The sequence below is a fragment of the Neocloeon triangulifer genome, unplaced genomic scaffold (assembly GCF_031216515.1).
Source record: "Neocloeon triangulifer isolate White Clay Creek 2 clone unplaced genomic scaffold, ASM3121651v1 ptg000010l, whole genome shotgun sequence".
Lineage (NCBI taxonomy): Eukaryota > Metazoa > Arthropoda > Insecta > Ephemeroptera > Baetidae > Neocloeon > Neocloeon triangulifer.
Window position 1 is genome coordinate 467,508 of NW_026775552.1, and position 26,887 is coordinate 494,394.

At 39.4% G+C, this 26,887-nt stretch overlaps 4 protein-coding genes and 1 long non-coding RNA gene across 7 annotated transcripts; 2 read left to right on the plus strand and 3 right to left on the minus strand.

The window, feature by feature from the left end:
• Positions 1–911: 911 nt before the first annotated feature.
• LOC132195657 (uncharacterized) lies at positions 912–1,441 on the minus strand. The gene is made up of 2 exons (XM_059617800.1): positions 1,302–1,441; positions 912–1,248 (listed from the first exon to the last, which is right to left on the minus strand). Exons 1-2 carry the CDS (start codon positions 1,403–1,405, stop codon positions 1,035–1,037), a joined length of 318 nt encoding a protein of 105 aa, XP_059473783.1. The 5' UTR covers positions 1,406–1,441; the 3' UTR covers positions 912–1,034.
• On the minus strand, positions 1,307–3,757 carry LOC132195655 (uncharacterized). Of its 3 annotated transcripts, none has more exons than XM_059617796.1 (10): positions 3,544–3,757; positions 3,317–3,483; positions 2,999–3,256; positions 2,697–2,938; positions 2,493–2,637; positions 2,325–2,426; positions 2,150–2,255; positions 1,700–2,079; positions 1,505–1,646; positions 1,307–1,448 (listed from the first exon to the last, which is right to left on the minus strand). In XM_059617796.1, the coding sequence occupies exons 1-8, from the start codon at positions 3,602–3,604 to the stop codon at positions 1,820–1,822; spliced, it is 1,341 nt and encodes a 446-aa protein (XP_059473779.1). In that variant the 5' UTR covers positions 3,605–3,757; the 3' UTR covers positions 1,307–1,448; positions 1,505–1,646; positions 1,700–1,819. The 3 variants fall into 3 exon arrangements, with proteins under 3 accessions (XP_059473779.1, XP_059473778.1, XP_059473780.1); XM_059617795.1 differs by having other exon boundaries at positions 3,317–3,486; XM_059617797.1 differs by lacking the exon at positions 2,325–2,426 and having other exon boundaries at positions 1,308–1,448; positions 2,150–2,300; positions 3,317–3,486.
• On the plus strand, positions 2,960–8,634 carry LOC132195654 (uncharacterized). Its single transcript, XM_059617794.1, has 14 exons — positions 2,960–4,380; positions 4,611–4,804; positions 4,863–5,076; positions 5,134–5,504; positions 5,658–5,861; positions 5,921–6,162; positions 6,222–6,366; positions 6,442–6,510; positions 6,569–6,719; positions 6,794–7,180; positions 7,233–7,383; positions 7,443–7,589; positions 7,643–7,852; positions 8,412–8,634. Exons 2-14 carry the CDS (start codon positions 4,652–4,654, stop codon positions 8,506–8,508), a joined length of 2,541 nt encoding a protein of 846 aa, XP_059473777.1. The 5' UTR covers positions 2,960–4,380; positions 4,611–4,651; the 3' UTR covers positions 8,509–8,634.
• A 5,226-nt stretch (positions 8,635–13,860) lies between these two features.
• On the plus strand, positions 13,861–14,723 carry LOC132195696 (uncharacterized). Its single transcript, XR_009441680.1, has 3 exons — positions 13,861–14,201; positions 14,306–14,393; positions 14,555–14,723. It is a non-coding gene; the product is annotated as an uncharacterized LOC132195696 (long non-coding RNA).
• Positions 14,724–15,595: 872 nt separating this feature from the next.
• Positions 15,596–26,588, minus strand: LOC132195671 (uncharacterized). The gene is made up of 18 exons (XM_059617829.1): positions 26,481–26,588; positions 21,713–21,854; positions 21,402–21,533; positions 21,116–21,339; positions 20,825–21,042; positions 20,479–20,763; positions 20,014–20,421; positions 19,026–19,100; positions 18,905–18,967; positions 17,912–18,844; positions 17,735–17,851; positions 17,546–17,683; positions 17,429–17,476; positions 17,192–17,364; positions 17,068–17,134; positions 16,832–16,940; positions 16,685–16,762; positions 15,596–16,424 (listed from the first exon to the last, which is right to left on the minus strand). Coding segments are annotated over exons 1-14 (2,928 nt in total). The 5' UTR covers positions 26,482–26,588; the 3' UTR covers positions 15,596–16,424; positions 16,685–16,762; positions 16,832–16,940; positions 17,068–17,134; positions 17,192–17,220.
• Between the last annotated feature and the right edge of the window lie 299 nt (positions 26,589–26,887).

The window sequence follows — 26,887 nt, forward strand, 5'->3', positions numbered from 1 at the left end:
AGAATTCGCGGCCGGCGGGGCACTTGAAACATTGGGAGGAAAAAAAACCAAATAATTGTGGAACAGGCGCGAGTGCGTGATGCGTGATATTAGAGAAATACATAATAACATAATATATAGAAAGATAGAATCTTATAGGTGCGTTTGTGCGCATTTTACCTCGAGTTTCCGTTGTGCAGAGATTCGCCGGCCGTTGTTCGGATGGACCGATCTCTGCGCTTGTCTCACGCTGACCTTCTCGGCGGGCTGGACAGTGGACAGCAGATCGTGCGGCGGAGACGGCCACCGGACCACGACAACAAAGACACCCAGCCACAGACGCACAGCAGACCGGACTTCTTGAGACCGCAGGCGGAGGCAGACAGGGCAGACGGCAGAGCAGAGCTGGGTGCACACTTGGATGGACGCACGCACTCGGCGGATTGACGCGCGCCCATTGGCCGGCCGGCCACGCCCATGACGTTTCAACAAATTTAAAAGACAGCGCGAAACATGCGTGACAATGGTCAGCAAAAAAGCATGTTGTGTGGATTTTGAGGAGAAAATTTGCCCTATTGAGCGTTATTACTTTGAAAGACTTCTTTGAAAAAGTCGCAAAAGTCAACTGAAAGGGACTATCTTTTAAAAGAGCATTTTAGAACATTATTTTTTAAAAATTAGAAATCAAAGCAGGTGTCCTCGTCGCCGTTGATCTCCTGCCTTCCTTCATTTCTACAGCAAAGAAAAATAATATTCCGGTTTTTATGACGTTAGTTTAGCAGTGTTTAGTTTGAATCTGTGTTTAACTATTTGGCAGATTGTTATCATGGAATAATTAGTTATTTTCCAACCTAAATGCTTAAACTTCCGCATCAGATCAATGAAGGGAAATTAAATAGAATGAAGAATTAAATGAATAATTTTATTTTCCCTTTACTTTATTATGATTTCAATTTACTCCTTCAAATTAGTACTTATTTCAACAATATATTTCACATCAATAAATGGATAATCTCAAATGATTTTGAAAATCTAGCATGAAATGGTAAAATGATTCACCACGGAGAGTAGTCAATGTTGTTCCTGATGTGGCTCTGCAGCCAATTGTCCGCTTCCATCTTCTTTCTTCCCCTCTTCTTGGGAAGACGCCGCTTCTTCTTGAGCACCTCAGGCACCTCTTTTTCCTCCAGCAATGGCTGACTCAGTTTCTGCTCTCTGTACTGCAGCCACTGCTTCCTCAGCGTCCCCTTCCTCTCCTCCTCACTTTCCCTGCAATCAAATTAGAAAATCAATACTTTCCCATTACAAGAAATTCAACTCGCATTTCATCCAAGGGTTTCTTCACTTTGTCTTCATCGTCAGTGTCAAAGTCGCAGAACAATTTGTCCACTCCATCCTCGTCTTTGTTGGAACTGGCACAAGCCATCCTTTAACCCTCAAACAAGTCCTTTTTGTGGTCCAGCAAAGGACTAATTTAATCCACATTTCATTAATTTGGTCTTAAAGACATTAAACAAAAACTTACACAATGCGAGACATGTAGCTTGGCCAGAGCAGCAGCCTCTGCATGAAAAGGGACATGGCCTCTTGAGGAGTCATTCGAGGCATTTCAAGAGAGCCTTCGTCATTCTGCTCAGGACGATGGGCGTCTTCGTCATTTTCGTCAACTAAAGAACAAAATGAAAAATTGAAAAAAATTAGCGGTGAAGTGAAAACTGACCTTCATTGTAATCCTCATCAGGTGCGTTGTCAGCCCTGGTGACAACTCCCTTAAGGAAGGTCAGCTACTCCTTCTGACCCTCCAGGTTCATGGCCAAAAGGTTGCTATATCTTCCAGAAGCTAAGTGCGCAGTCCGACCAGAGATCTGACGTTCGGAAGAATTGATTGAGTGACGTGCTTCTTTTCACAGTCCCAGCCCTCTTCATAGTGCAGCATCTGCAGCTGGCGGTAAACGTTGAGGATGTTGTAGAACTTGGGGTTGGTGGCTGCGGCCTTGAGCAGCCGCTGCTCGCAATTCCAATCAAAGTGCACACCGAAAATCTCACACAAGTTCCAAGCAACGTTCACAGTTGCGGGTTTAGCAGTGTTGGGGTAGTACTCTGAAATCGCACCATCCACTTATTAGCAAGAAGAAGAAGACTAAATCATATTTTAATTAATAATACGCACTCCTCTTTCTTCCCCTTCGCTGCCGGTAGTGGCTTCGATAGACCTGGTCCAACTCCAAGTCCCGGTCGTCCTTCTTCTTTCTCCTCCGACCAACCTTTCTAGCCTTCTGGGCATTGCAAGCAAACTTAACCACATTCCTGGCATTGAAAATCTACACAAATATGTATTTGCTCACGAAAGAGAAAATAAGTCTTATTTTCTTTCGTATTGGAGTGGTTCTTCTTTTGTTCAGAACCCAGATTGACCTTTTCCCCTTGCGAGACAGAGTGTTTTTGATCTAATTTAATGAAAAAAGCAAAAACAATTTATAAAATTGATTTGTAATAATCGTAGGCTTAAATACCCCAGCAGCATCATTGAGCAGCCTCTTGTGCCTGCCCTTGAGCTGCTGCCTGTCCCTGTCTGGAAAGTACTCGTTGACGATAGACCATTGGTCTCTGCTGCCTTTGAACTGTTTGGCCAAGGCCAGCAGTTTTTGGTCATCCTCACTTTTCATTAAAAAAAGGTGTTAATAAATCATTCTTAAAACCTTTCTTAAAATTTTTACGGAATCCAAGGAACACTCGGCTTGAAGCACTCCAGCCTGGTGTATCTAATTCTGATCTGGCTCTCGGTTCGACCTGGCATCAGGTTTGGGATTTGCATGAAAGTCATTTTTTGGCTGCGTGCGGCCGTGATGATCATGTCGTCCCTTTCGGTGAAGCCTCCTGATTTGATCTTGGGGTCCAGACGCTGGGTCCAGCGCTGGGCCACCTGCTTCACACTCTTGCCTGGGAATCGATCCGCAATCTGCCGCAGAAAATTTCGAAAGCATAAAAACTCGAATTTAATAAGGAATTTTCTTTTTACCTTTTGCCACGGAATGAGAATAACAATATTAATTAAATCTGCTGTACAATAAGCTATGGCACAACCATTTTTCCTCGAAGCCAAAGTGAAATTGGCCAATTCGTCCAGACTGGAATCCTCAAAATCTTGGGCAGTGGCTTTGGTGGCCTGCTCGAGATCTGCTTCCGAGGCATTGCCCGATTTCAAGGCTTCCAACGTGACTTTGTCCTTTTCCTTTCGCAGCTCGTGATTGGATTTTATGCTTTGTTGCAACTCAATCTGTAGATCAAATTCATTTAATAGTAAACAAGACGCGAATTTACGGGATTTATCTCTTACTTTGCAGAGCATGCTCTGCATTCTTTCTTCCAGTTCCGTGAGGTCTGCGGAGATAACTGGCGGTCTTTCGACGCAAACGCTGCTGACCAAGTCCCACTTTTTTTTCGCCACAGCTGCTTCATTTGTGACACAGTACTTGACCTGGCAGATCCTCAATGGTTTGTTGCCTGCTAATTCGATTTCAAAAAGAAAAGTCAAATCAACAAAGTGTTATGATTTTAAAAAACCTGTGTTCCTGTGACTGAATAACAGAATTCTTGATAAAAATCGCGTTCCAGGGAAACTCATTTTAAACTAAAGTAACGACGAATGTCCAGAGAAAGTGATATTCTTCGATATTCTGGCAAAAATTATAATTTTTAGCGGTAGGAAGCGTAGGAAGCTGCTCGATTGTAGTCTCTTCTCTTTCGCTTGCTCGTTGATAGCTTGGTTAATACATGGTTCAAAACAAAACAGTGAAAGTGAAAAGAAGTGGAGCTCCACGCGCATGCGCTAAGCAAATTGGTGGGCGTGTCTACTCTAAAAAAAGTGAGCATCGTGAAAAGCCAAAAGCCTCTCGTGCCAGTGAAATCGGAGAGCGAGAGAATAGGCTTGAGAATAGGCGCGAGGAGAGAGGAGACGCAATACAAAATCCTGAACGAGTCTCAACAAGTCACAACTTGCAGAAGAATGCAGAATTCAAGGCACGCATGATGAAGAGCGCAGGCGTCGCTGAATGTAAATTATCGAGATAAAGCGAGGTTCCTGCCTGCCAACATTCCTGTACAAAGAGAGTACATAAATATACATAGCGAGACACGATTCAACACGTTTATAACTGAGGACCACGTTTGCATGCTCTTCGTGGCGTCCGTTGCCGATTTTAACTTCCAGCTCCACCGCAACTGGAGAAAAGTGCGCGACCTTGACTCCTTGAGTGCGTCCACCACTGATCGCGTCGCTTGTGCACGAAAACTCGACATTTTGAAGCTATTCTGTTCTGATCTCCTCTTCCTCTCGCTAGCTTGGAAGACCTGAAGCGTGCAGCGAAAGTGCATTTGGGTTCTATGCAGCTTAGCTTTCAGGTATACACAATAGTTCCTTTATAAATTTAGCATAGCTTGACTGTTGTGCGCAATTTAAAGCGTCAATTTATGAAAAAAATTTGTAAAGTTTTCATAAACTTGTTTTGGGCGCTATGTGTTTATATGCATTCTCTATGTATAAGATGGCCAAATAATGTGGTCCCATTTTAATTTTTAATTTTTATCATCAGCATTTATGGTTAAAAGCGTTAAAAAATCTCTGTTTTAAGGCTGGATTGGTCGTCATAAAAAGAACGCGATCACCACCACTATGGCTGAGCAAAAAGAGGTTTCTTCCAACGGCGATAAGAATTTGTTGCAAGAGAAAATCGCAAAACTGAAGAAGAATGTCCTGTACCAGCAGTGCCTGGAGAATGTTATCGAGGAGTATTCGGATATGAGGAGGGACATCAAAAGTGCAAAGGTCAGAGAAATTTGAAACTTTTTAATAACATGATTTGCAATTTTTGAACTCTTTTCAGTTGTTGGGGAAAAAGGCCGCCGCTGTTCTGAAACTCAAGTTCCAAAGCGCCGAGGCGTTCGAGGACACTGACCGGTCGTACAGGTCGGTCAAGAATTTTGGGGCGCCATACTTCAAGGACATGAAGAAGTTTTCGCCTGGCAAGAACTCTGACCAAGTGAAAATGGAGCAGCTGGGCTTTCTGGACGTCGCCAATCTCGAGGCTCCTAAGAAATGTAATAAAATTAGAAAAAAAATCACCTTTTTTACAAACTGTAAGATTTTATAAACAGGGCAGCACTGGGAGATGAAGCTGTTGGAGGTGACCTTGCGCAAAGTGGCCCTGGGTGCCCTGCGAAGGCCTTTGGTGGCCAAAAGGTCAATCCTGCTGGACCAGCAGAAAGTGGAGAGGAAAGCAAACTTGTCGTCTGCCCTCACCGATGTGCGCATTGCAGAGATCAACGAGCAGATCCAACAAATGAGTGGCGAAGCCCTTTTTGACAAGCTCAGCGACCAAGAAGCTGAGCACGACTGGTGCCGCATTTCGGTCACTGAATTCGAAGGTCAGCGTTCGCCACTCGAGCTGAGAGCCATGTGGAAGCAATGCTTGGTCCTCACCCTGGAGAGGACGGCCTGGACCAAACATGAAAATGATCTCTTGAGGGTAAATTGGCTAAATTATCTTCTTATTACATTCCTGTGAAAATAAAAACATCTTTCGCAATGATCGAAAAAGATTAATTTTATGAATCCAATATTTGATCTCATATTCGCTTCAAGAATGATTTATCCTTTATTGACTGAATTTTTGGTGCAGTTTGCGGCTAGCAAGTATTGTTTTCAAAACTGGGCTGCAATCGGTGCCGAGGAGATGAGTGGAAAACGCTCCATGTACCAGTGCTTCCTGCACTACCAAAGCATTTTGAACAAGTTCAGGGAAGGTTGGAGTGGCGCCGATGACAAGAAACTCAAAAGCGCTGTCAAGAACCTGCAAAAAGGAAAATTCATTCCGTGGCAAAAGGTAAAAAGAAAATTCCTTATTAAATTCGAGTTTTTATGCTTTTGAATTTTCCGCGGCAGATTGCGGATCGATTCCCAGGCAAGAGTGTGAAGCAGGTGGCCCAGCGCTGGACCCAGCGTCTGGACCCCAAGATCAAATCAGGAGGCTTCACCGAAAGGGACGACATGATCATCACGGCCGCACGCAGCCAAAAAATGACTTTCATGCAAATCTCAAACCTGATGCCAGGTCGAACCGAGAGCCAGATCAGAATTAGATACACCAGGCTGGAGTGCTTCAAGCCGAGTGTTCCTTGGATTCCGTAAAAATCTTGAGAAAGGTTTTAATAATGTTTTATTAACACCTTTTTTTAATGAAAAGTGAGGATGACCAGAAACTGCTGGCCTTGGTCAAACAGTTCAAAGGCAGCAGAGACCAATGGTCGATTGTCAACGAGTACTTTCCAGACAGGGACAGGCAGCAGCTTAAGGGCAGGCACAAGAGGCTGCTCAATGATGCTGCTGGGGTAATTTAATCATAATATGATTATTCTAAATCAATTTATAAATTGTGAATGTAATCAATTTAAAAAAAAAACTAGATCAAAACAACTCTGCCTCGCAAAGGGAAGAGGTCAATATGGGTGCTGAACAAAAGAAGAACTACTCCAGTACGAATGACAATTAGATTTTCTTTCTCCATTTTGACGAGCAAATATATTTGTGTAGATTTTCAACGCCAGGAATGTGGTTAAGTTTGCTTGCAATGCCCAGAAGGCTAGAAAGGTTGGTCGGAGGAGAAAGAAGAAGGACGACCTGGACTTGGAGTTGGACCAGGTCTATCGAAGCCACTACCGGCAGCGAAGGGGAAGAAAGAGGAGTGCGAATTATTGATTAAAATGAACTAATCTTTTTTTTTTCTTTTTTGCTCAAGGGTGAATGTTGCTATTTCAGAGTACTACCCCAACACTGCTAAACCCGCAACTGTGAACGTTGCTCGGAACTTGTGTGAGATTTTCGGTGTACACTTTGATTGGAATTGCGAGCAGCGGTTGCTCAAGGCCGCAGCCACCAACCCCAAGTTCTACAACATCCTCAACGTGTACCGCCAGCTGCGAATGCTTCACTATGAAGAGGGCTGGGACTGTGAAAAGAAGCATGTCACTCAATCGATTCCTCCCAACTTCAGATCTCTGGTCGGACTGCGCACTTTGCTTTTGGAAGAGCGCAACATCTTGGCCATGAGCCTGGAGGATCAGAACGAGGTGCCGACCTACCTCAAGGGAGTTGTCACCAGAGCTGACTTGACCTGCAACGCACCTGAGGAGGATTTCAATGATGGTCAGTTTTCACCGCATATCTTTTTCAATTTTTAATTTATTTTATTCTTTAGTTGACGAAAATGACGAAGACGCCCATCGTCCCGAGCAGAACGACGAAAGCTCTTATGAATTGCCCCGAATGAATCCTGAAGAAGCTTTGTCCCTTTTCATGCAGAGGTTTTGCTCCCTGCTGCTCTGGCCAAGCTACATGTCTCGCATTGCGTAAGTATTTATTTGTATTATGTCTTTTTAGCCCGAATTAATGAAAATAAAAATTATAGTCCATTGCTCGACTACAAAAAGGACTTGTTTGAGGGTGAAAGGATGGCTTGTGCCAGTTCCAACGAAGACGATGACGAAGTGGACAAATTGTTCTCTGACTTTGACACTGATGAGGAGGACAAAGTGAAGGAATCCTTGAATGAAATGTGAGTTTAATTTCTGTTAATTTAAAATTTGTTGAATTCTTATTTGATTGCAGGGAAAGTGAGGAGGAGAGGAAGCGGATGCTGAGGAAGCAGTGGCTGCAGTACAGGGAGGAGAAACTGAGTCAGCCATTGCTGGAGGAAAAAGAGCTGCCCGAGGTGCTCAGGAAGAAGCGCCGCCTGCCCAAGAAGAGGGGAAGGAAGAAGATGGAAGCAGACAATTGGCTGCAGAGCCACATCAGGAACAACATTGATTTTTCTCCGTGGTGAACAGTTTTACCATTTCATGAATTTAAAATCATTTCAGATCATCCACTTATGGATTGGAAATTTATTATGGAAATAAGTACTTCTTTGAAAGAGAAATTAGAATTATTAATAAACTTATGGGATTTTCAATTATTTAATTCTTTATAATTGCCCTTAATTGATCTGATGTGGAAGTTTAAGGATTAAAAAACCCAGGTTGGAAAATAACTAATTATTCCATGATTGTAAAACAATCTCCAAATCGTTAAGCACAGAATCAAACGAATTGACAGCTTATAATTAAAATCATAGAAACTGGGAACTTATTGCTCTTTGCATTAGTAATTTCTTTGTTGAGAAAAGGAAGTCAAAAGGAAAGCAAAAAAAGAATCAAATGCTCAATTTTATAACAATTAAGATGTATCAGCATCAATTTCAGATTGAGTGAGAGCAGTTTTTAAAGCTTATCATCAAAAGCTGACAATATTTAATTCCATTCATGGAACTTGGGTTGTTCAATAATCACTAATTACATAAAATGATTTAAAACTCATACACTTTTTAATGTGTTGGTAGTAATTTCTTCAAGAGAAGTTGCGTTGCCATGGAAGAAAGAGGAAACAGCGGGCTCGGAAAGGGAGTGCCGTGGTTGCTGGGCTGGCAAAATATGTGAATAGCAAAATAGCCTGACTAGTATCTTATATAAAATCTCTAAATTAAAAATGTATTTTCATTCCTATGCGTAAACAATATCAGGAATTGAACCAAAACTTTTAGTTTAAATTCAAATGGAGGCACATTTCAATTCTTGTCTGATTTTTAATTTAGAACCTAGTTTATGCTTTCACTTATGAATTTTACTTAATTCTGTCTCATGGAAATTATATTTTCTGATATTACAATAAAGATGTTTTGTTTTAAAATTAATTTCATTAATATTAAAGAATGAAAAAAGGTTATTCAGGGCACCTTAAATTTTGTGAAGGTCCAAAATAAAATAAAAGCCCCAATCAATTTTCGTACCTTTTCCCCTCAAACAAATTTTTGTTCATCAACTCAAACACATTGAAAATTAATTTTTTTTTTACACATTTTTACATAGAACATTTTTTAATTGTTGTGCTGAAGGCGCTCACTCATGACATCCAGGCGTAACCAAATTGTATGTTCTGAAACAAAATTCACAGACATCTCTTTTAATTAAATATTTATAATTAAATGCCAGCTATTTTTCTTTAAGGATTAAATCACTTAAAAATCAATTTGCAATTATTATAAATTTCATAAGACCTCTTCAATGGATAAAATTGAAGCGAACATTTGGCTTCTGCGGACTGCGGTTTTAAAGAAAATTAACAAAATACGATTTTAATTGATATCAAAAGTGAAAGAAATTAATAGCTTTTTTAATTGGCAAAGTGGCTGCGACAGATCATGTGTCAAGAGAGCAAAGAATGACCTAGCAGGGTCAGCTCAGACAGGCATTGAACTGGAAACTGCGGCAGTATCCTCTGTGACCTTAAATTTGTGCTATATTAAGAAAAAGTTCAAAAGCTCACTATTTACAGAAAAAGAATTATTTTTACAATTCATTGTTTATTCCAATGACACAATAATTTTTTTTATTTAATTTTATTATAATTTTAATTGCTCTGTAATCCAATGAAAAATATAGCTTAAAAAGTTTATTGCAAAAAACAAATAATAATAATTGCATAAGATTGAAATTGTGAAATTAATCAAAGTTGAAAACTGCGGTTGAAAACAGTTTAATTTAAAAAAAAAATGTTATCATTTTGAATTTGAATGAAAATACACTTCTTTTAAATATGAATTAAAATATGTTTACATTTTTCAACAAGAAATGTTGGAAACTGTTAAGGATTTATATTGAACATTAATTTATAATCATTGAATTCGTACCTCTGATGGAGAAATCAAATTGATGATTTGCAGACCAAGGGTGGGGAAAAATTTGAGCCGGCCCCTGTTGCTCTCTTTCAAACTGGAACAAAAAGTAGAAAAGCACAACACATATGTTCTTTTGGAGGAAGGATTTTTCTAAAGCAAGTCAAAATGAAATTAAAAATGGAAAAGCAAAGTTGAAAGCCCGTTGCTGACTTGGGCAGTGTCAGCGCTGGGCCTCCAATTTTGACGAGAAGAATAAAAAGAATAAGAGACCAAGAAGGATGTAGTTGGAAGTCCATTCTCAACTGGGCAGAGTTGAAATTGGACTTCCAAAATAATTATGGAATATTTTTTATATATAATTATATATTTCGATTGTAAATTCAGATGAAAAAAAATAGCTCACCTTAAAAGAAAAGGCCAAAGTTGGAGAAGATCTGAGAGCCTGAAACAAATTCAAAAGAGATGGAATTAGAGAAGGACAATAACAAATGTTTCGGAGAGTATTTTAAATTGTTTTGAATAAAGAGTGAAATTAATATTACCTACGAAGGGAAGAAAGAAACAGCGCAACCTTGGTCCAAGAACGTCCTTCGTGAAAACTGGAAGAAGAAAAATTATCACGTCTGCTTTTCCCCTCAAAATATCTGAAACATTACCTGATTTTTCCTAAACGGGTTTTGCCAAATTAAAAATATAATTATCAAGTAGCGGAAATAAAAATTTAAAAATAAAGAAAGAAGACACAGATTTAATTTAAACGTTTTTAATACAAAATAGCAAATATATACAGAATTATACAATTAATAGTGTAAATTTAAAAGGATTTTATTTACAAAAAAATTGATTTAGAAACATATTTACATGATTTTAAAGCGTATTAATTAACACTAATGGGCCGCGCTGATTTATTTGGTTCATCTTATATAAATACTTTGAAATGGAATTGATTTTTTTTTTTTTTTTTTAATAATCACCTTATATATGAATTTTAATTTATTATTTTATTGTTATTTTTTAATTTTCCTGAGTGGGGAGCTTATTTAACAATATACATAAAACTATAAATATAGACATGAAACCTAACTCGGTTGAATTAGATTGTCAGATTGCAGAAAAGTTGCGCAAATAAAAAAATTGTCAAGTTCAAAATCTTCTGTCCTCTCTTTTTCAGTAATTTTTAGGAGCTGAGAGAGGGTACATATGATTTTTGTTTTAAAGCTCACATTTGACGGGAGCCGTTGATTAGCGGCTCGAGCTGATCATTCAATATTCATCTTATTCACCTAATTAATTGTATCTGGCTGGGCGGAATATTCAGTTCTTTTTTTTTTCTTTTTTTTTTTAGAAAGCTTTGAATTATTAGAAGAGCCGTTAATTAGCGGCTTGAGCTTTAACAGAACATTTAGAGAGACGGTTTTTGTACAAAATTCAAATGTATAAATTTTTACTTTATTACTATTTGATGCCTTAAATTTAAAAGTCTGTGCTGTTTTTTATTTTTTTTTTTTTTTAAGCTCATATTATTTGATGAAAGCCGTTACTTAGCGGCTTGAGCTGCACCGGTTCATTTTTTTATTTTTTATTTATTTTTATTTTTTTTTTATTTTTAAGCTCACGTTTGACGAAGCCGTTAATTAGCGGCTTGAGCTGTAACAATATATTTGGAGGGAAGATTTTTTTTATACAACATAGTCTTATGTAAATACTGAAACTTAATTACTAGTTGACGCCTTGAATTATAAAATTGGTGTTCATGTATTTTTTTTTTTTTAAGCTCGAATTACTAGAAGAGCCGTTAATTAGCGGCTTGAGCTATGCCAGTGTGATTAATTAATCATTGAATAAAATTTTCACGAAAATTGTATAATAATGATCTTGTTGGGCGGAATATTCAGTTCTTGTAACAAAAATATTTATATAATAGTTTTGCTCGTAATTAAAAATAAAAATTAATAACAAAATATATTATAATTTTTTTTAAAGCAAGGCCCGTGCTGGCAAAAAAGTGGCTCTTGCTTTAAATACGTATAAAAAATATTTGATGCACTTGTAAAGGGAGTGCAAATTTATTGTGGTGTAAAAATAATTCATTTGGGGAAAAGGGACGCAAGGTGTAATTGTGCTCAAGACCTGTGAGCAAGTGAAGCGCACCCGATGCTGCAAGACCTGCCAGCAGGTGAGACTTGCCAGGGAGGTTGACTTTTTGCTGGGCGCAAAAAACGACGGAGAATTCATTGTTGGCGCGATTGGAGGTCAGGGGCGCCTGAGGCAAAGGTCGGGCCGATTGCTGACTTGTCCGAGGCTTCACACGCACGCGACCACCCAACGCGTCCATCACCGGACACGCGTGGATGCGGCGGCTCTTGTGAACCGCCGGGTCCCGGAACGTCGCCATGCTACTTTTTTTGCTCTAGAAACTACGTCCCTAGCCAAAAAAAAACTGAGCGTTGTGTAAGTGTTGGTTTGCGTTTGTGGGGTGTACGTGTGTTTTCAAACCTTCCATTTAACCTCAACTTTCATGAAATTCGTATCACTCTGTCGAGAATCGTGGAACATCTTTGGCATTTAAATTTTGCAATTTTTTAAAAGAAATGTGAAAGTTGATTGGCACCTTGATTTATTACACTTTTTGCTCCGATAATGGATTTTTTTAAAATTAAATTGGGGTGCAAAGGGAGGAAGTCAAGTTCAGTGTGGAATGAATTTAATTGTGGGTCCAATAATTCGGACAAATTAATTGAAAGAAAACGCGGCCGGCCTGACTGCTGCCCTCAGTCAGGCCCAACAAGAAGGAAAAAAACTCCTTCAATTTTTCGAAATTTAATTTTAGCTTTTAAAAAAACCACACAAAATTTGATAACCTGGGAATTAAAATAATTTTTTTTTCTTTTCAATCCGCAATTAAAGAAAAAATGGAAGAGATCAAAGCGCAAATTAACTTTAAATTTGCTTTTAAATTTTTGAAAATTCAAATGTCAAAGGAAGTGACCGTGATTCTTAAAAAGTGATACTACTTTCATAAAAATCAAGATCAAACTTCCGGAATGAAAAGGGGTAAGTGTGCTTGTGACGTATCCTGTGGCTGTGGCAATTTGTGTAGTCCTGCCTGAAAAAAGAATCGCTACACAGTCAAAAAAAGCTCCATGCCGCGGCCTGAAATCTCTATGCCGTCCTTATGCCAGTCCATCAGTGGTCATGCCGCGGCATAGCTCGATCATGCCGCTTAAAAAGTTCTCATACCACGGCATGGGGTCGGTTCGGCATGGCATGGAGTATTACCATGCCGTCCATGCCTTACTAAATTTTATCATGCCGGCATAGCTTTTCCTTCACAGGGCATGCAAGCCGCTTGCAAGTCCACGAAACACTTAAATTTTTTTGTCCAAAACCTGCCGAAAACATTTAATTTTATTTCATTTAAAGTTGTTTTAATTTTGACTAAATGAAAGTAAAAATAGAAGAAAAATTTTAAAAATCTTAATAATTAACTTTTATTATGCGTGTATTATTAACATTAAAATTTTACTTAGCAAAAACTAAGAAACTGACTAAATTTTTACGTAGAAAAATACTTGAAGTTGCAGTGATGGATATTAGTTTAAATTTGATTTGATATTTTACTCTTATTTTACAATTTTGTGCGACGACTGGATCTAAAATTTTATTTTATCAGACGTAAAATTAACAATATTATTTTAAATTTTCCAAATTGAAAATATCAATTATGTTTGAAATTAAACATGTGTAGGCTACTTTGCAAATTATTACACATCATACCAAAGCCTTTAATTGTGTATTACAGATCTAAAATAATATGGCTTTCATATATTGAAATTATTTTTTAGGAGGCGCGCATTACAAATTATTATTGTGAAAATTTTCATTGAATCTGGGAATATTACATAAGATTTAGTATTTTTGTTACGATTCCAACTCATTTGAGCGTATATGAAAATATGAAGTAATTAGAAATACTCAAATCATGATTCTGCCCTGACTATGGTGGCTTTACCTGAAGGTGCTTCCCGCGCATACTGGTTCAAATTTCACCCTCGCACAACATCGGCGCTCTTCGCGACCTTTGCGCCAGCGCCCTGAGCGCCCAACGAACTTTCCGAGCACATTTTTTACCTGAGCTCGTATGGAGTGTTATGGCCGCGGCAGGTGTTAATTTTATTCATTTGTGCGTCGAAATAAGCGCGTAAGGACATTTTAAAGACAAAGTGCGACACGCAGGAATATTTCCTTAAGAAGCTGAGCTGCTTAGAATCCGTTTGGAATCAAACAGGAGCAAAAGATGAAGAAAAAAAGTCGCCGGCATCCCCCTCGCGACGCGAGAGCGCAGCCCCTATCATCGGGCACATCAACTCAGCGGCGGGACAGCCAATATTTCTTTCCTCTCACCATCTCTGCCAAATCTGCAGCCGCGGACTGATTTTTGGAAATTAATTTCAGGTAACAAGCAATAATAATTAATTCAAAAAAAGAGCAACTAAAATGCAAAATTTGCATTGCTCACAATTTAATAATTTTTTAATTTTGTTGTTTGAATTTTTCAGTGTGATGAGGAGAGACTATTTCTGAACCGAGAAAATGCTGAAAAAAATTCATCGGAATTTGCGTTATGCCATCTTGCAGTTATTAAAGGTAGTTTTTGTTTCATTTAAATAAGATTATAATTTTAGTACCATAAATTTTGAATAACATGTTACAAGTTGCTGTAATAAAGCTTATTTTAAGCTTATACGTTTTATATTTTAAATCAAATATATGTGAATATGAGATCTTATTTTAGTTTTTTTTTACAGATTTTGCAAATCCTGTTCTGCAAGTGAACAATGCCGACAAATTAGGAAAGTTTGATGAACTATTGGACCGTACGTACGCGTGGAGCAGGAACGAAGGAAGAAAATTTTAAATTTGATGTAAAAATAATTTCAAAGATTGTGGGTATTATATTACTATTAAAAAATAAATTTTAAAAAGTAAACATTGGTATTATTTAGTAACTAAATATGCAAATCCTAAAATCTGAGTGGCATGCAGGCCAGGCCTGCCAAACGGCATGCAGGCCAGGCCAACCGGACGGCATGCAGGCCAGGCCGATCCGGTGCTGGCATGCATGCCAGGTGCGGAAAGCGGCATGCAGGTCATGCCGACTACCACTCATGCCGCTGGTATGGCCATGCCGTGGCCTTAGGTCGATTTTGCTCGAAAATGACCTGAGCCGAAATCCATGCCGCGGCATGGAACTTTTTTTGACTGTGTAACTGTGAATTTACGTCGGCGGTGCAAAAAAGAACAGCCGCAGACCGGACGCCGGCTGCTTCGGAAACTAGAAACTAGCGAGGCTCGAGGTCGCGAACAAGGTTGGAGGGCTGGAAAAAGAAAATGAAAAAACCTAAGAAAATCGAGCCTCGCAGCTACTTGTAGCCTCGCGGAGCTACGAAAGACGGCGCTCGTCTGGACACCTTTGCCGGTGCATGTTTTACGACCCGTCCGAACTTTTGTTCGCACGTGACTCGCCCTCAATCTGCCCGGCCGATCCCTCAGGCGCCCCTCACCTCCAATCGCGCCACCAACAAATTGTCCGTCGGTTTTCGCGTCCGACAGGGCAACTCGCCCTTACAAGAAGAAAACCTACCTGGCAACTCTCACCCGCTGGCAGGTCTCGCAGCAACGAGTGCGCTCGACTCTGCAGGCCAAGAGCAATTTCCAGCAGTTTCTATCACAAATAAGACCTAACAAGTCTCATCAGGTAATAAACGTTTCGTTTCTGACTAGAGGTCAATTTTCTCTTAAAAAATTCGCAACCCCCCCCCCCCCCCCCAAATTAGACTTCATTAAAGGCTTGACCTCGAAACTGACAGCGAGAATAAAATAATCTTGTGTAAAATTTAAATTGTTTTCCAATACCTGATAAATGAGACGCCTTAAAAACTATTGAACCAGTAATCAGCGCGGCCGTTATTCGGATAATTATGTAAAATATATACAAAAATACAGCAAAATATTTACAAGAAATTACAAATTAAGGGGAATCAATGGCTGCCGAGTGGGGAAAACAGTATATTTACAAGCTCATGGTTTTTTTCTGTGCTAATATTTCGGGCGTCTTTTTGAGACCCGCTCTGCTCATTTTTGTTATTATTTTAATAACTTGCGAAGATTAAGCAATGTCAATAATGTCTTTGCGCCTAATTTCATTGACCGTAAGAGCAGCACAGTTTCAATTCAACCTAAACTTTAGGGCTAAACTTAAAGGCAAAATCCTACTTTCATAAAGATTATTATACAAGTTTTGCTAATGAAAAAGTATAAAAATTTGCAAAATAAAACTCAGCTCCATCTATAACTAAATACTATCCCAAAATTGTGATCAAAATAATTGCTACTATTTTTATTTATTTTTTAATTTTTAGAAATTTTTTCTGTTAATTTTTTATGTTTTTTAATTTTTTTTAACTTTCGCTTTATATATTTTTTTCAATTTTTAATTCCTCTATGAGTAACGTTTGAAGTTAGTCAATTTTTATAAGGATTTGACTCCTCACAATAATCATAAACTCGGCAGCCAATTAAAACTAAAACTAATGATGTGGTTTTGTACTTATCAAGCTGCGGACCATCCTCGCCATCCTCTCTGAAGTGCTGGTGGTGCCAAATAATGCGCTTGATCTGAAAACCAAACCAAAAGAACTCCGTCAATTGATTACTAGCAAAGAACGTAACGAAAACGAAAAGGAAAATTTTATTTTTGCAATTCAAAACAGAAACCCAGGTTAACATTAATTCAATAGCTCTGATACCTCTATAAAGCCAAAAACTGAACAAGAATTTAAAATATTAATGTGACAAAATTTTAATTTTTGCTCTTCGGAGCTAAAAAAGCGTTTTTAATTTCAGGTCAAGATTTAATAATTGTAAAATAATCTCACCAGAAATGTGTTCTGATTCCACAAAAAGGCACCCTTGCTGAGAGGGTTGCGAAGTGTCAAACCGTGCTCTCTTTATCTCTGCAACAAAGAAAAATGAAAAGGTAAGTTATGAGGACGAATAATGATTGCAGAAAAAGATTTCCTTACCAATTGGTTGTTCGAGAGCCAAACTCCTTGTTCAATAGTGAGAACAAGAATGATGCACAGAGTTGACATTTGCTGTCCATTTTTCGGAAAAGCACAGCTCTGGGTCTGGCTGCAACAAAAAAGCAAATAAATTTAGAATTTACAAAAGTTTTTTTAATTAAAATGTTCAAATTAAATTATTTTGACAATCAAAAATTAATTAATTAAATAATTCACCCTTGAAAGTTTCAACTCACCTTTTGTGTCTGAGCACAATGAGCATGTTGGAGTAAATTGCCTTGGTTTTTTATCCTAATAGTTCATCTGCAAAAACAAAGCAAAAATTATGCTGCTGCTTAAACCTGTGAGGTGTTAACAAACCTTTTGTTGGGGCTTGGGTGTCCGTCGAGTCAGTGGCGACGGAAGAGGGCCATGTTGGCCCCCGGCCTGAGGCAGTAGCCGATGGTCTCCTTGGCGTCCAATGCAGCCCGACGTTTGTTGCTCGATCGGTCTCCGGGCAAGACATCAATTGGATCCGGCTGCCAGTGCTTCCTCTGCGACCAAAAGAAATTTTTGATTTAGAATTTGATGATGAATATGGTTTCAAGGATCTCTTACCTTTCTGCGCTCGATCGGCTGCCCATTGGCTTGAAGGGCGCGAGGAGCCTGTGGGCAAAATTAAAACAAAATTAGTCATTTCATTCAAAATTGACAAGTACAAAAGTTTATATTTACCTGAGAAACTGGCCTCACTTTGGTCTTCCTTCCCCGCTTATTCTTGGGACCTTCCTTGGCCACCTTGGGGACTGCAGTGGGGTCGGAACGGCGCTTCCTAGCCCTCTTCGGAGGCTCGTTAAGGCAAAGGGGCTCGATCTAGAACAGAAAGTCAGATTTGAAATGTTCAAAGACAAAAGAAGTTTTCACCTTTCTGGCCTTGGCCCTGCTCCTGGTCACAACGCCAGTGACCTCCTCGGGAGTGTCCTCAAGAACCTGGGCCACCCTCTTTTTCGGTTTCGGAGGCGCTGCTGCCGAAGGTGCGACCTGTGAAATAATACATTAGTTTTATTACTCTGAATAATTCCAGCAGAACAAAACACTTGCCTTGGCCGGAGTTTTTTCCTGGTCGATGGCTTTGGGGTCGGGCAGTTCAGCATCAGAGTCAGGTGCCTCTTCTTGCTCGGCCTCCTCCTCTTTGTCTTCAGTTTCGAGTTCGGGGACCACAAGACGAACCAGGATGACAACAGGGTTCATATTGGCCACAGGAGGGGTCACAGCCACGCCATCCGCCTGCTGATCCCCAACCTGGTCGCCCTCTTCCTCCTCAGGAGCATCATCTTCAGGGTCCCTGCCGTCCACTTCCTCATCGCGGGTCTCACGAGTGGAGGAATTTTCTTGGTCAAGCTGTTCCTCAGCATCGGAGTGAGGTGCCTCTTCTTCGGCATCCTCCTCTTTGTCTTCAGTTTCGAGTTCAGGGACCACAAGACGAACCAGGATGACAACAGGGTCCATATTGACCACAGGAGGGGTCACAGCCTCGTCATTCGCCTGCTGAACCCCAACGTCGCCCTCTTCCTCCTCAGGCGCATCACCCTGAGAAGCCTGTTCTTCAGGGCCGTCAACTTCCTCGTCGCGGGTCTCACGAGTGGAGGAATTTTCTTGGTCACGCTGTTCCTCAGCATCGGAGTGAGGTGCCTCTTCTTCGGCATCCTCCTCTTTGTCTTCGGGGACCACAAGTGGAGTCAGGAGGACAACAGGGTCCACATTGGCCACTGGAGGGGTGACAGCCTCTTCATCCTCTCCCTGGTCGCCACCGTCGGATTCTGATTCGGAGGCTTGGCCATCACTGTCGTCTTCGTAAACCAGAGAATCAAACAGGAGTGGGTTCAAGTCTTTCGACACATGTTCCCAGTCGTCCTCATCCACGGGCGCATCCTCTTGCGGCACGGCAGTGCCTGCAGGAACCGAAATCAAAGGAAGTTCAGGTTTTTCAGGAGGGTTGTACGTGGGGAAGACACCGGAGGAGAAATCCACTTCCTGCAAAAAGTTGAAAAATATGTAAGAATTATTTTTTGGGGGGTTGAAATAAGCACTCACATATGATTTGGGCCACTCCATCAACTGGCCTTTGTGGTTTATGCGCAATGCATGATCAAAGAACTGAAAATTTTGCAAATTGTAATTTTTTCTCCTTTTTTTATTATTTGTTTTAAATTACCTGGTTATCCAAGAAGTAGTTGATTTCTTCTTCAGTTTGGAAATTCAACTCTTCTTTCAGTTTGGGAGCAGAAATCTATTAAAGACACAAGGTTTAAAATTGGTTGTTGTAAAATCATCAAGGTTATAAGAAGACAAAGAGTGTATTTGTGTATTTATTCGGACAGAGAAATAGATTATTTTGATGAACCAAGCCCGGTGGCTCAGTGGTTAGAATGCTTGCATTCTAATCAGTGAGTTCCTCGGCCGTCATGGGATCAATGCTCAGCCTGGGGCTGTTTGTGGAAACAAATAGCCTCTGGTATGCGAATCATTGATAACATTTCGGCTGACACGTCGGGAATTTGGGAGGTATGGCGCAAGCTGTACCGACTCGCACTCGGAGGTTTGCCACGTTTCCTCCGAGCCACAAGCTGGAAGAACTCAGCTTGTGTGGCGAATGCCTGCGTTTCATTCCAAGTCCTTCGTGGCAAGGCCGGGTCAAGGGGTAAGGTCTCAAGGGGGGTGGGGGGCCCATGCGAGCACCACCAAATCTGCTAGAAAGCCCCCGAACAAGGGTCAGGTTGGTTGGGAAGCACAATTGTGCCAAGGGTGCTCGACTACGGCAAGAGACCGACCCAATAGCCTAATAAGCTCACGGGTGCCATAAGCAAAAAAAAAAAAAAAAAAAAAAGATTATTTTCAATTTTTATTACAGAAAAAATTAAAAAGAATTAAAATGACGTATTTTGTTCATTCATTTCAAGCACAAGGGCAGAATACAGAATTAAGAAACACTATTAATTAAATTGGTGCCAAAATCTGACCCAATCGTCCCAATCCAACTTCAATATACGAAGGGATGGTTTGAAACTTTAGTAAATAAACGTTTCCGTTATTTAGTTAAATTAGAAAAAAGAAATATAATCAAGGCAACTCGAATTTTTACTTGTGCTTTCTTAAGAAGAGAACTGCAAAATAAGAATAATTTGCCAATTAAGTTATAATACCTGATGAGCTGAGCAACTGTCGCTGATGAGCAGTTTCACATGCTGAGTGAATCTGTCAAAGTCAGTGTCCCAGGACGGGTAGCTCGCAGTTTGCTCCAAGTAAAAATCAAGCAGCTGCTTGCCAACAGGGCTGTGGTCCAAGGGGGTTGACTTGGTGAGGCGCAACCGGAGACAATTCTTGACGATTGCCGGAATCCAGCTCAAAGTTTTGACTGCACTCACATGCCGGACGCGTTCCAGCTCGCACCAGCGAATGGCCAGCTCGACCTTGGCCAGGGCGCTCGTGTTCAAGTACAAGGCCCACTCGGTGGCCATGACAGCATAAAAGGTCATGTGATAGGTGGGATTCACAAGGTAGCAGTAGAGCCGCTGCAGAATTCCGGCTCGCAGATTGAAGCCGAAGAACTCCTGAAGAGAAACAATATTGAAATCAGCCAAAATAACTAGGTTTATGGAAAATGCTACCTTCGTTATGAGCTCAGTGATGAGAGAGAAGAGTTGGTTGGGGTCCATTAAGGTGAAGAGCGGCGAGCCCGGACACTCGTCCATTTGCGCGTCCATCAAAGACAGCAGCTGCTGGAAGGGCAGCTCTAACATGAAGCTGATGGGGCTAGTTATGACAGCGGACTGAACCACCCTGGTTGTCAGTGGCCTGGCCAGGAGGCGGTGGGCATTGTGCACCACGCTCTTCTCCCGAATCCGCAGGCCAACCTTCGCAGCTTCTATGTAGCTCAGGGACGTCGTTATGCTCTGCAGAAAAGAGAGAAAAACAAAAGTAGAAAAATTTAAAATTTGTTTTTCATTTTATTACATCGAGCATCGCCTGCTGGGCAGCCTTGGACACTTGGCGGTACATGTAGAAAATGACCTTGAACCATCCGACAGGTCTGTTATTCACCCGGATGAGGAAGGGCAGAGCGACGGCAAAGTTATCTCTCGTCTTTTCCAGGACCTTCAGTCCTGACACCTGGATCGCCAGGTTTAGCATCTTTGAGATTGCCGAAGCCACGTCCAAAGTGCATTCGGGCACTGCGGATAGTTAAAAAAAATCATTACTTAAAAATTCTCCACACATATTTTTAATATTAAAAGTTATACTTACAAAATTCTGCATATTTGTGCACGTCGGAGAAGTCGTTCGATTTGAGAAATGGGGCGATGGCCGAGTTGAAAGTCTGGACTTGGACGTCCATGGCCCTGGTCAAGCTCGTCCGATAGGGCTCGTCCAAGTTGAGGCATTTTATTGCTGCCAAGGTAATTTTGCGCTGGTCCTTGGCTTGTTTGCCTTGCAGACGTTCGCTGAAGAGCATGGCAGCTCGGAAAACTCTGCGGAAAAAAAAACTCACAATTACTTTGCCACTTGAAAAAAGGAGAGGTGCACGACTTACGCAAACCAAGATAAGTTGCTTGGTTGGCCGACCAAGTTACCACGATCCATGTGCTCCCACAAGGTTTCAGTGATGTCCGCAAGCAGATCAATTCCATCTGCTTTCTTCGATCTTTGTGCTCGGTTGATCACTCTTTAATATGAGGAAATGCAGATTTAAAATAAAATAAATCAATTTATCGTAAGATTATTCTGGGTCCTTGTAAAAAAATTAACAACTGAGAGAAGGAAATAATTATTATTATTATTATTATTTATTCTTCTTATTAATGGGGAAAAAATTTGATTTCTAATAATCATAAAAAAACTCACCCTTTCAGAAGAGGATCAAGACATGCGTCCCTTTTGATGGGATCGATGGCAAGCGGGATCCTGCCTTTGCGATCGGCGCAGCAAAACAATTTGTCGTAGAAGTGCAAGCACTTCAGCTGAGGTTGCTGTACATTTTTGGCCACTGAAACAAAATTGATATTCAAATTAAATCAACGAATTTCCAGAACGGTCCATTACAAAATGGAAAAAAACATAAAAATTAAAATAAGAAATTAACTTTTCTACAAAATAAATCATGCATTTTTTTTTTAACTAAAAGGCGCATTCTCAATTACCGCTCCCCGCATCAATTAAGATTATTTGCGTGTTTTGATAGCAACCATAATTATTATTAATTCTTGTGTAACTTTTACATGAAATTAAAACGTGACAAGAATTCCTACAACTTTTCCAAACATTATTTTCCACAGTTGCTATAAAATTTGGTTGACTTTTTTTGACAATTGGTTTTTTTAATAGTGAGGGAGATAAGATATGATTATTCACTCTTCGACGGCAGAAAAGAACCATAAATTGAGGTATGAACTTCGGCCGCGCGCAATATAAATAAGTTTTAAAACCAACAAAATCCACTTTCAATTGGAAACGAAATGAAAAATTCGTCATGTCATAAAATAATAAGTGTCTGAGTTTGAAAAAAAGGCAAAAATTTGTTCTGATTAAAATTTTATATCTCAGAAATGATTGAATTTTTTAATTTAATTAATTAATCAAAACCCATTTTGTCAAAATAATTCACAGCTTTTGAAATATGGCCATAGCATGAAGCGCAAAATTTTTTCCCCTTTTTTATTCCAGAAAACCCATCAAGAAAAATATATTCGCTTCCGGCTTGATTAATTCATTTCATTATTTTTAGACTACGCCCGTATGGGAAAAGACAAAACATGACCTTACAATATGTTATTTAAATTTATAAATTGTTAAAAAAAAATATTAATTAAAAATAATTTTAATTTTTTAATTAATTAAAATTTTAATTTTTATCAAATTTCGCTTGTATAAATTTAAATATTGAAGAATTGTACTCTGATGAGGTATTTTCAATAAACTATATATTATTTTTAGACGCTGAATTTAATTTCGTTGTTATGGGAATTATTGAGTGAATATTTGTATTTTTAATTGAAAATGTCCTTGTTGTTTCCAGTCGCGGCTGATTCCTTGCCCAAGTGCATATTTGTGTGCGTTTACGACCTTTTTGTGCGTTTCAAGAAGTGGCGGCGGCGCTTTTTCTTTTTGCCAATCCGACTTTAGAGGGGAGCGGGAGATTTTGGATTTTATTTTTCCCTCAGAGTAAAATTGTTGGACAGACAAATTTACAATTCAAATAGTTGCCCAAGGATATTAAAAAGAGAGGAAACCACAGGCGCCTGGAAATTTTGTTGTTGGCTCAAAAAAGGGGTAAAAAGGATTTCTGCGTCAATCAATAAAAGACCAGGCAGGATCTCGCTCTGATTTTAATGTTTAGGTGAAACTAATCTGAAACTGCTATCATGCGCGACAGAATAAGGGACGCGCTCTTAAAATTGAAGCACCACTTCCTGTGAAATGCACAAACACCCCAAATTACAGAGCCTCGGGCGTCAACAATGAATCGCTCCTATGGTCACAGACGCGCGCTCTGCCAAAATAAATTAATGCGCGTCAATCACAAAATGTAGCAAGGTCAATTTACAAAATAAGAAGAGGTGAACCAAAGTAAAAAACAAAATTATTTGTGCATCCGGCGCCTTAAGGCTTAAATAAAAGAATTATTCTATTAATTATTTTCATTTCAATTATTATTTCATATGTCAGCCTTCATCTTAGAATGAAAAATTTTGTACTTTCTATTATCAGAATTTATTTCCACACAAATATAAAAAGTAAAAAGTGCAATTTGAGGTACAGACAAACTAGGCGAATTCTGATGCTTTCTCGGAAAATCGCAATCGGATTTAATTTCATAAAAATTGGGATCCAAAAAAAAACTTTGCCTCTTCATCGGGTTATATTTCCAAATAAATCCATGTAGCAAAAATATTCCACCTTTTATTGGCTCAAATAGCTCAAGTAGATTTTATGAAAAAAAAAAAAAAAAAAAAAAAAATGACCAATATATATAAGTGAGCGGAAAAGGGAGAGTTGTTTTTCTCTTTTCAAAAATGGGGAAAATTCAGTATCCAGGAATTGGCAGCGGCGAAGCAAAGGAAATTGAACCAGGAAAATAAAGTGCGCCGCGTTCCAAACTGACAAACGGGTGCAGCTGCTGCAGAAAGAGCCATTTATGAGCGCCAATAAAATTTTCTGCTGTCGCTCTTTCAAACTTTTTGCTTTGCGGAAATTAACAACAAAGACTTAAAATCCACCCCTACCCTCATTTTCTTTCCGCAATTTAAGACGCAAAAAATGCATAATTTGTTTTTAGGTTCTGCCCAAATGCGAAAATAATAACGCTGAGAATTTTGTTCACATCAATTGCACCACAGATTGAATTTTTCCCCTCCTGAGAATAAATCTTTACGCATTCAGTGTTTTTATTTTAACCATCAATTATTTAATTTTCATTCTTACTTTTGATCGCACAAGCAAATTTAATTCATACGAATTTTTTTGATTCATAAAAAGACTCGTTTTGCAGGTAAAAATATCACAAATTTTAACAGAAAAAAAACCGTAGGCAAATAGGAAAGGTCTGATTTTTTTTCGTGTAAAATTCAATTCCTTTGAAACTTTTTAATTCAAAAAATAGGGTGATCATCAAATTTTAGCATTTTTTTATATTCTAAATGATAGATTCAGTCGTGACCCTGGCCAGCCTGATTTGTTCAACAAATTATAAAATACCGAAAGCGTTTCTCGCCCAGTTGAATATGCGCTGATTTTAAAATAAAAATATGCATTGAATTCAAAAGTTCATTATTTGCATGACTAAGAAACGAAGGAAAATTTTAAAAAATTTTCTGATATTTCGGAGCCATTAATTGATAATTTATCGCGCCTGGAACGTGCACTTCTTAGATATGCGCCGACCAACAATTGAGTTGGAGATTTGAACGCGCGTGAGAGAGGAATGTGATTTTCCATTTGGGTCCCGGCACCATAAAAGAGAAGAAGTCTCAGGGGGCGAGTTGGAGGAAAAGCGAAATGAAGTCCATTCTTTCGCGGCGGCGACGGCGGAAAAAAGGAGGAAGGTTGGGAAGGCGGCCGAGAATCACTTCAAAGAAAGAAAAATCCATCTTGACCGGCGGCGCCGGCGAGAAGGAAAATCAGCCGCCGCGCCTAATGCAAAGTGCACAAAAGAGCAATAAAGCCGTCGTCAGCGTGCGAGCTTCGGCCGCGCACAAAGAAAAATCAACAGACTCGAGTGGCGACAACACAAATTCGTTCCACCAAGAAAATCCCCAGAAAATTAAAGCTCCGCCAACAAACACGCCGAGTCTGATCAAAATTGTTGAAAAAGTTTAAAATATATAGAACTGAAAATTTCTGGTTAAAATGATCGAGGCTTCACCGTGGCAGGAGTTTCAGCAACATTCTTGCTAGTTTTCCCAACAATTCCTTTTTTTAATAAATTGTTTCCAACAATTGAACGTGGACAAATCAACAAAAAGATTTTGTCGAGGTGAAAAATTGAAATAAAACTCTGAAAATTAATTAATGCCCAAATTTAGGTTAAAAATAAATGATTCACAGCTCGAATATGTATTATGGCTGCAGCCGAATGGTAATTTGTTGCTCTTTTCTACAAATTAAAAAAAAAAACCCATTGAGGAGAAGCCGAATTGAAACTAAACACACCCGGAATCAAACCTTGAAATTCTTCAACAAAATCAAAATCCATTTCTGTATCAGCATAACAGGCGCAATTAAAAAACTTTTATATCAAAATACGACTGAATTTGCGCAAAAGAGACGAATTAAATTTGAGCAAAATCAATCAGTAAAATAGAAAGGCTGGGAGGAATTTTATGGTTGTGGGTGGACGATAGGCTGGACTCCGTTTACGAGATCAGAGGAAGGCAGGAAGCTTCTTTTCCGAAACGCGCAAATGTGCCTGACGCGTCACTCGACTTAATCAAAAATCTCTTTAGCTCAATAATCTTTAAATCGTCGGCGATCAATGCATTTGCTTGTGAAATGAGATGGTTAATTTTGTCGCTTCTTAAGATTTCAAATTTTGTTACGAAAAATCCATTTGAGTGACATGCAAATTTATAAAAAAAAAATCAGATTTTTGTTTTTAAATATAACAGTTTTTTATTTAAACATAATTTGTGGAAATTTATGAAATTTAATTTTGTCCAATTAATTCTCACTCATTTTCAGGTCTAAAAGTTATGACTGCAACCAAGAAAGTGACCAAATTCATCAAGGAAAGCAGACTTGAAAAGAAAAGATAAAAAAAAATATCTCTTAATATTTTCTCGAGTTTTTCCAATTTCATGAAAAACTGAATAAAAAATAATTAAGTCAATTTGAATAAAGAACAGAAGGCCTGCGATTGAAAGTATTCAGCCCGTAAATTGTTCCGTCCGGTTTCCGATATCAAATTTCCAATCATAATTTAATAATTTTAATTTATCACATTTTACTTTGTGTCTGTATAGTCTTAAGCAAATTAACTCCAGTTTGATTCAAGGCTGCGTGAATCACTGGAATCTTTTTTGATGCGACTCTCAAAATTCGATGCGCAAAACAAACAAGGTCCGAAATTGTCGCAATTTGAACGCGGGGTGATATGAAGATGGAAAAAGGGACTTACTTTTCAAGCCGGAAAGTTTGAAGCAAGAGCAGGACTCGAAAAGAACGCCTGCTTCAGTCAAATCCTAAAAACAGCTAACCGAAGGAAAAGTGCGGCGAGGTCTGCGGGATGCACGAGCGAAAATGCACAAAATGCAGAGAAATAAACAAGAGAGAGTCTCAAACAGCACCACGGTGCGGGGGATGTCAACAAGGCAACAAGGGAATGCTGTGAATGAACCTGAATGAAGCAGCACTGCGTGCCTCGAATTCCGCATTGTTCTGCTTGGAAGGTGCTGCCGCCCCACGGCAGACATTTTAACTTGATGCACGTTACAACCGGTTACAACCAGTTACAACGGTGGTGGCGCCACTGTTGTTTCCTCCCAACCTCCCAATGGATCTTCCCGGGCCTTTCTTTTCGAATCA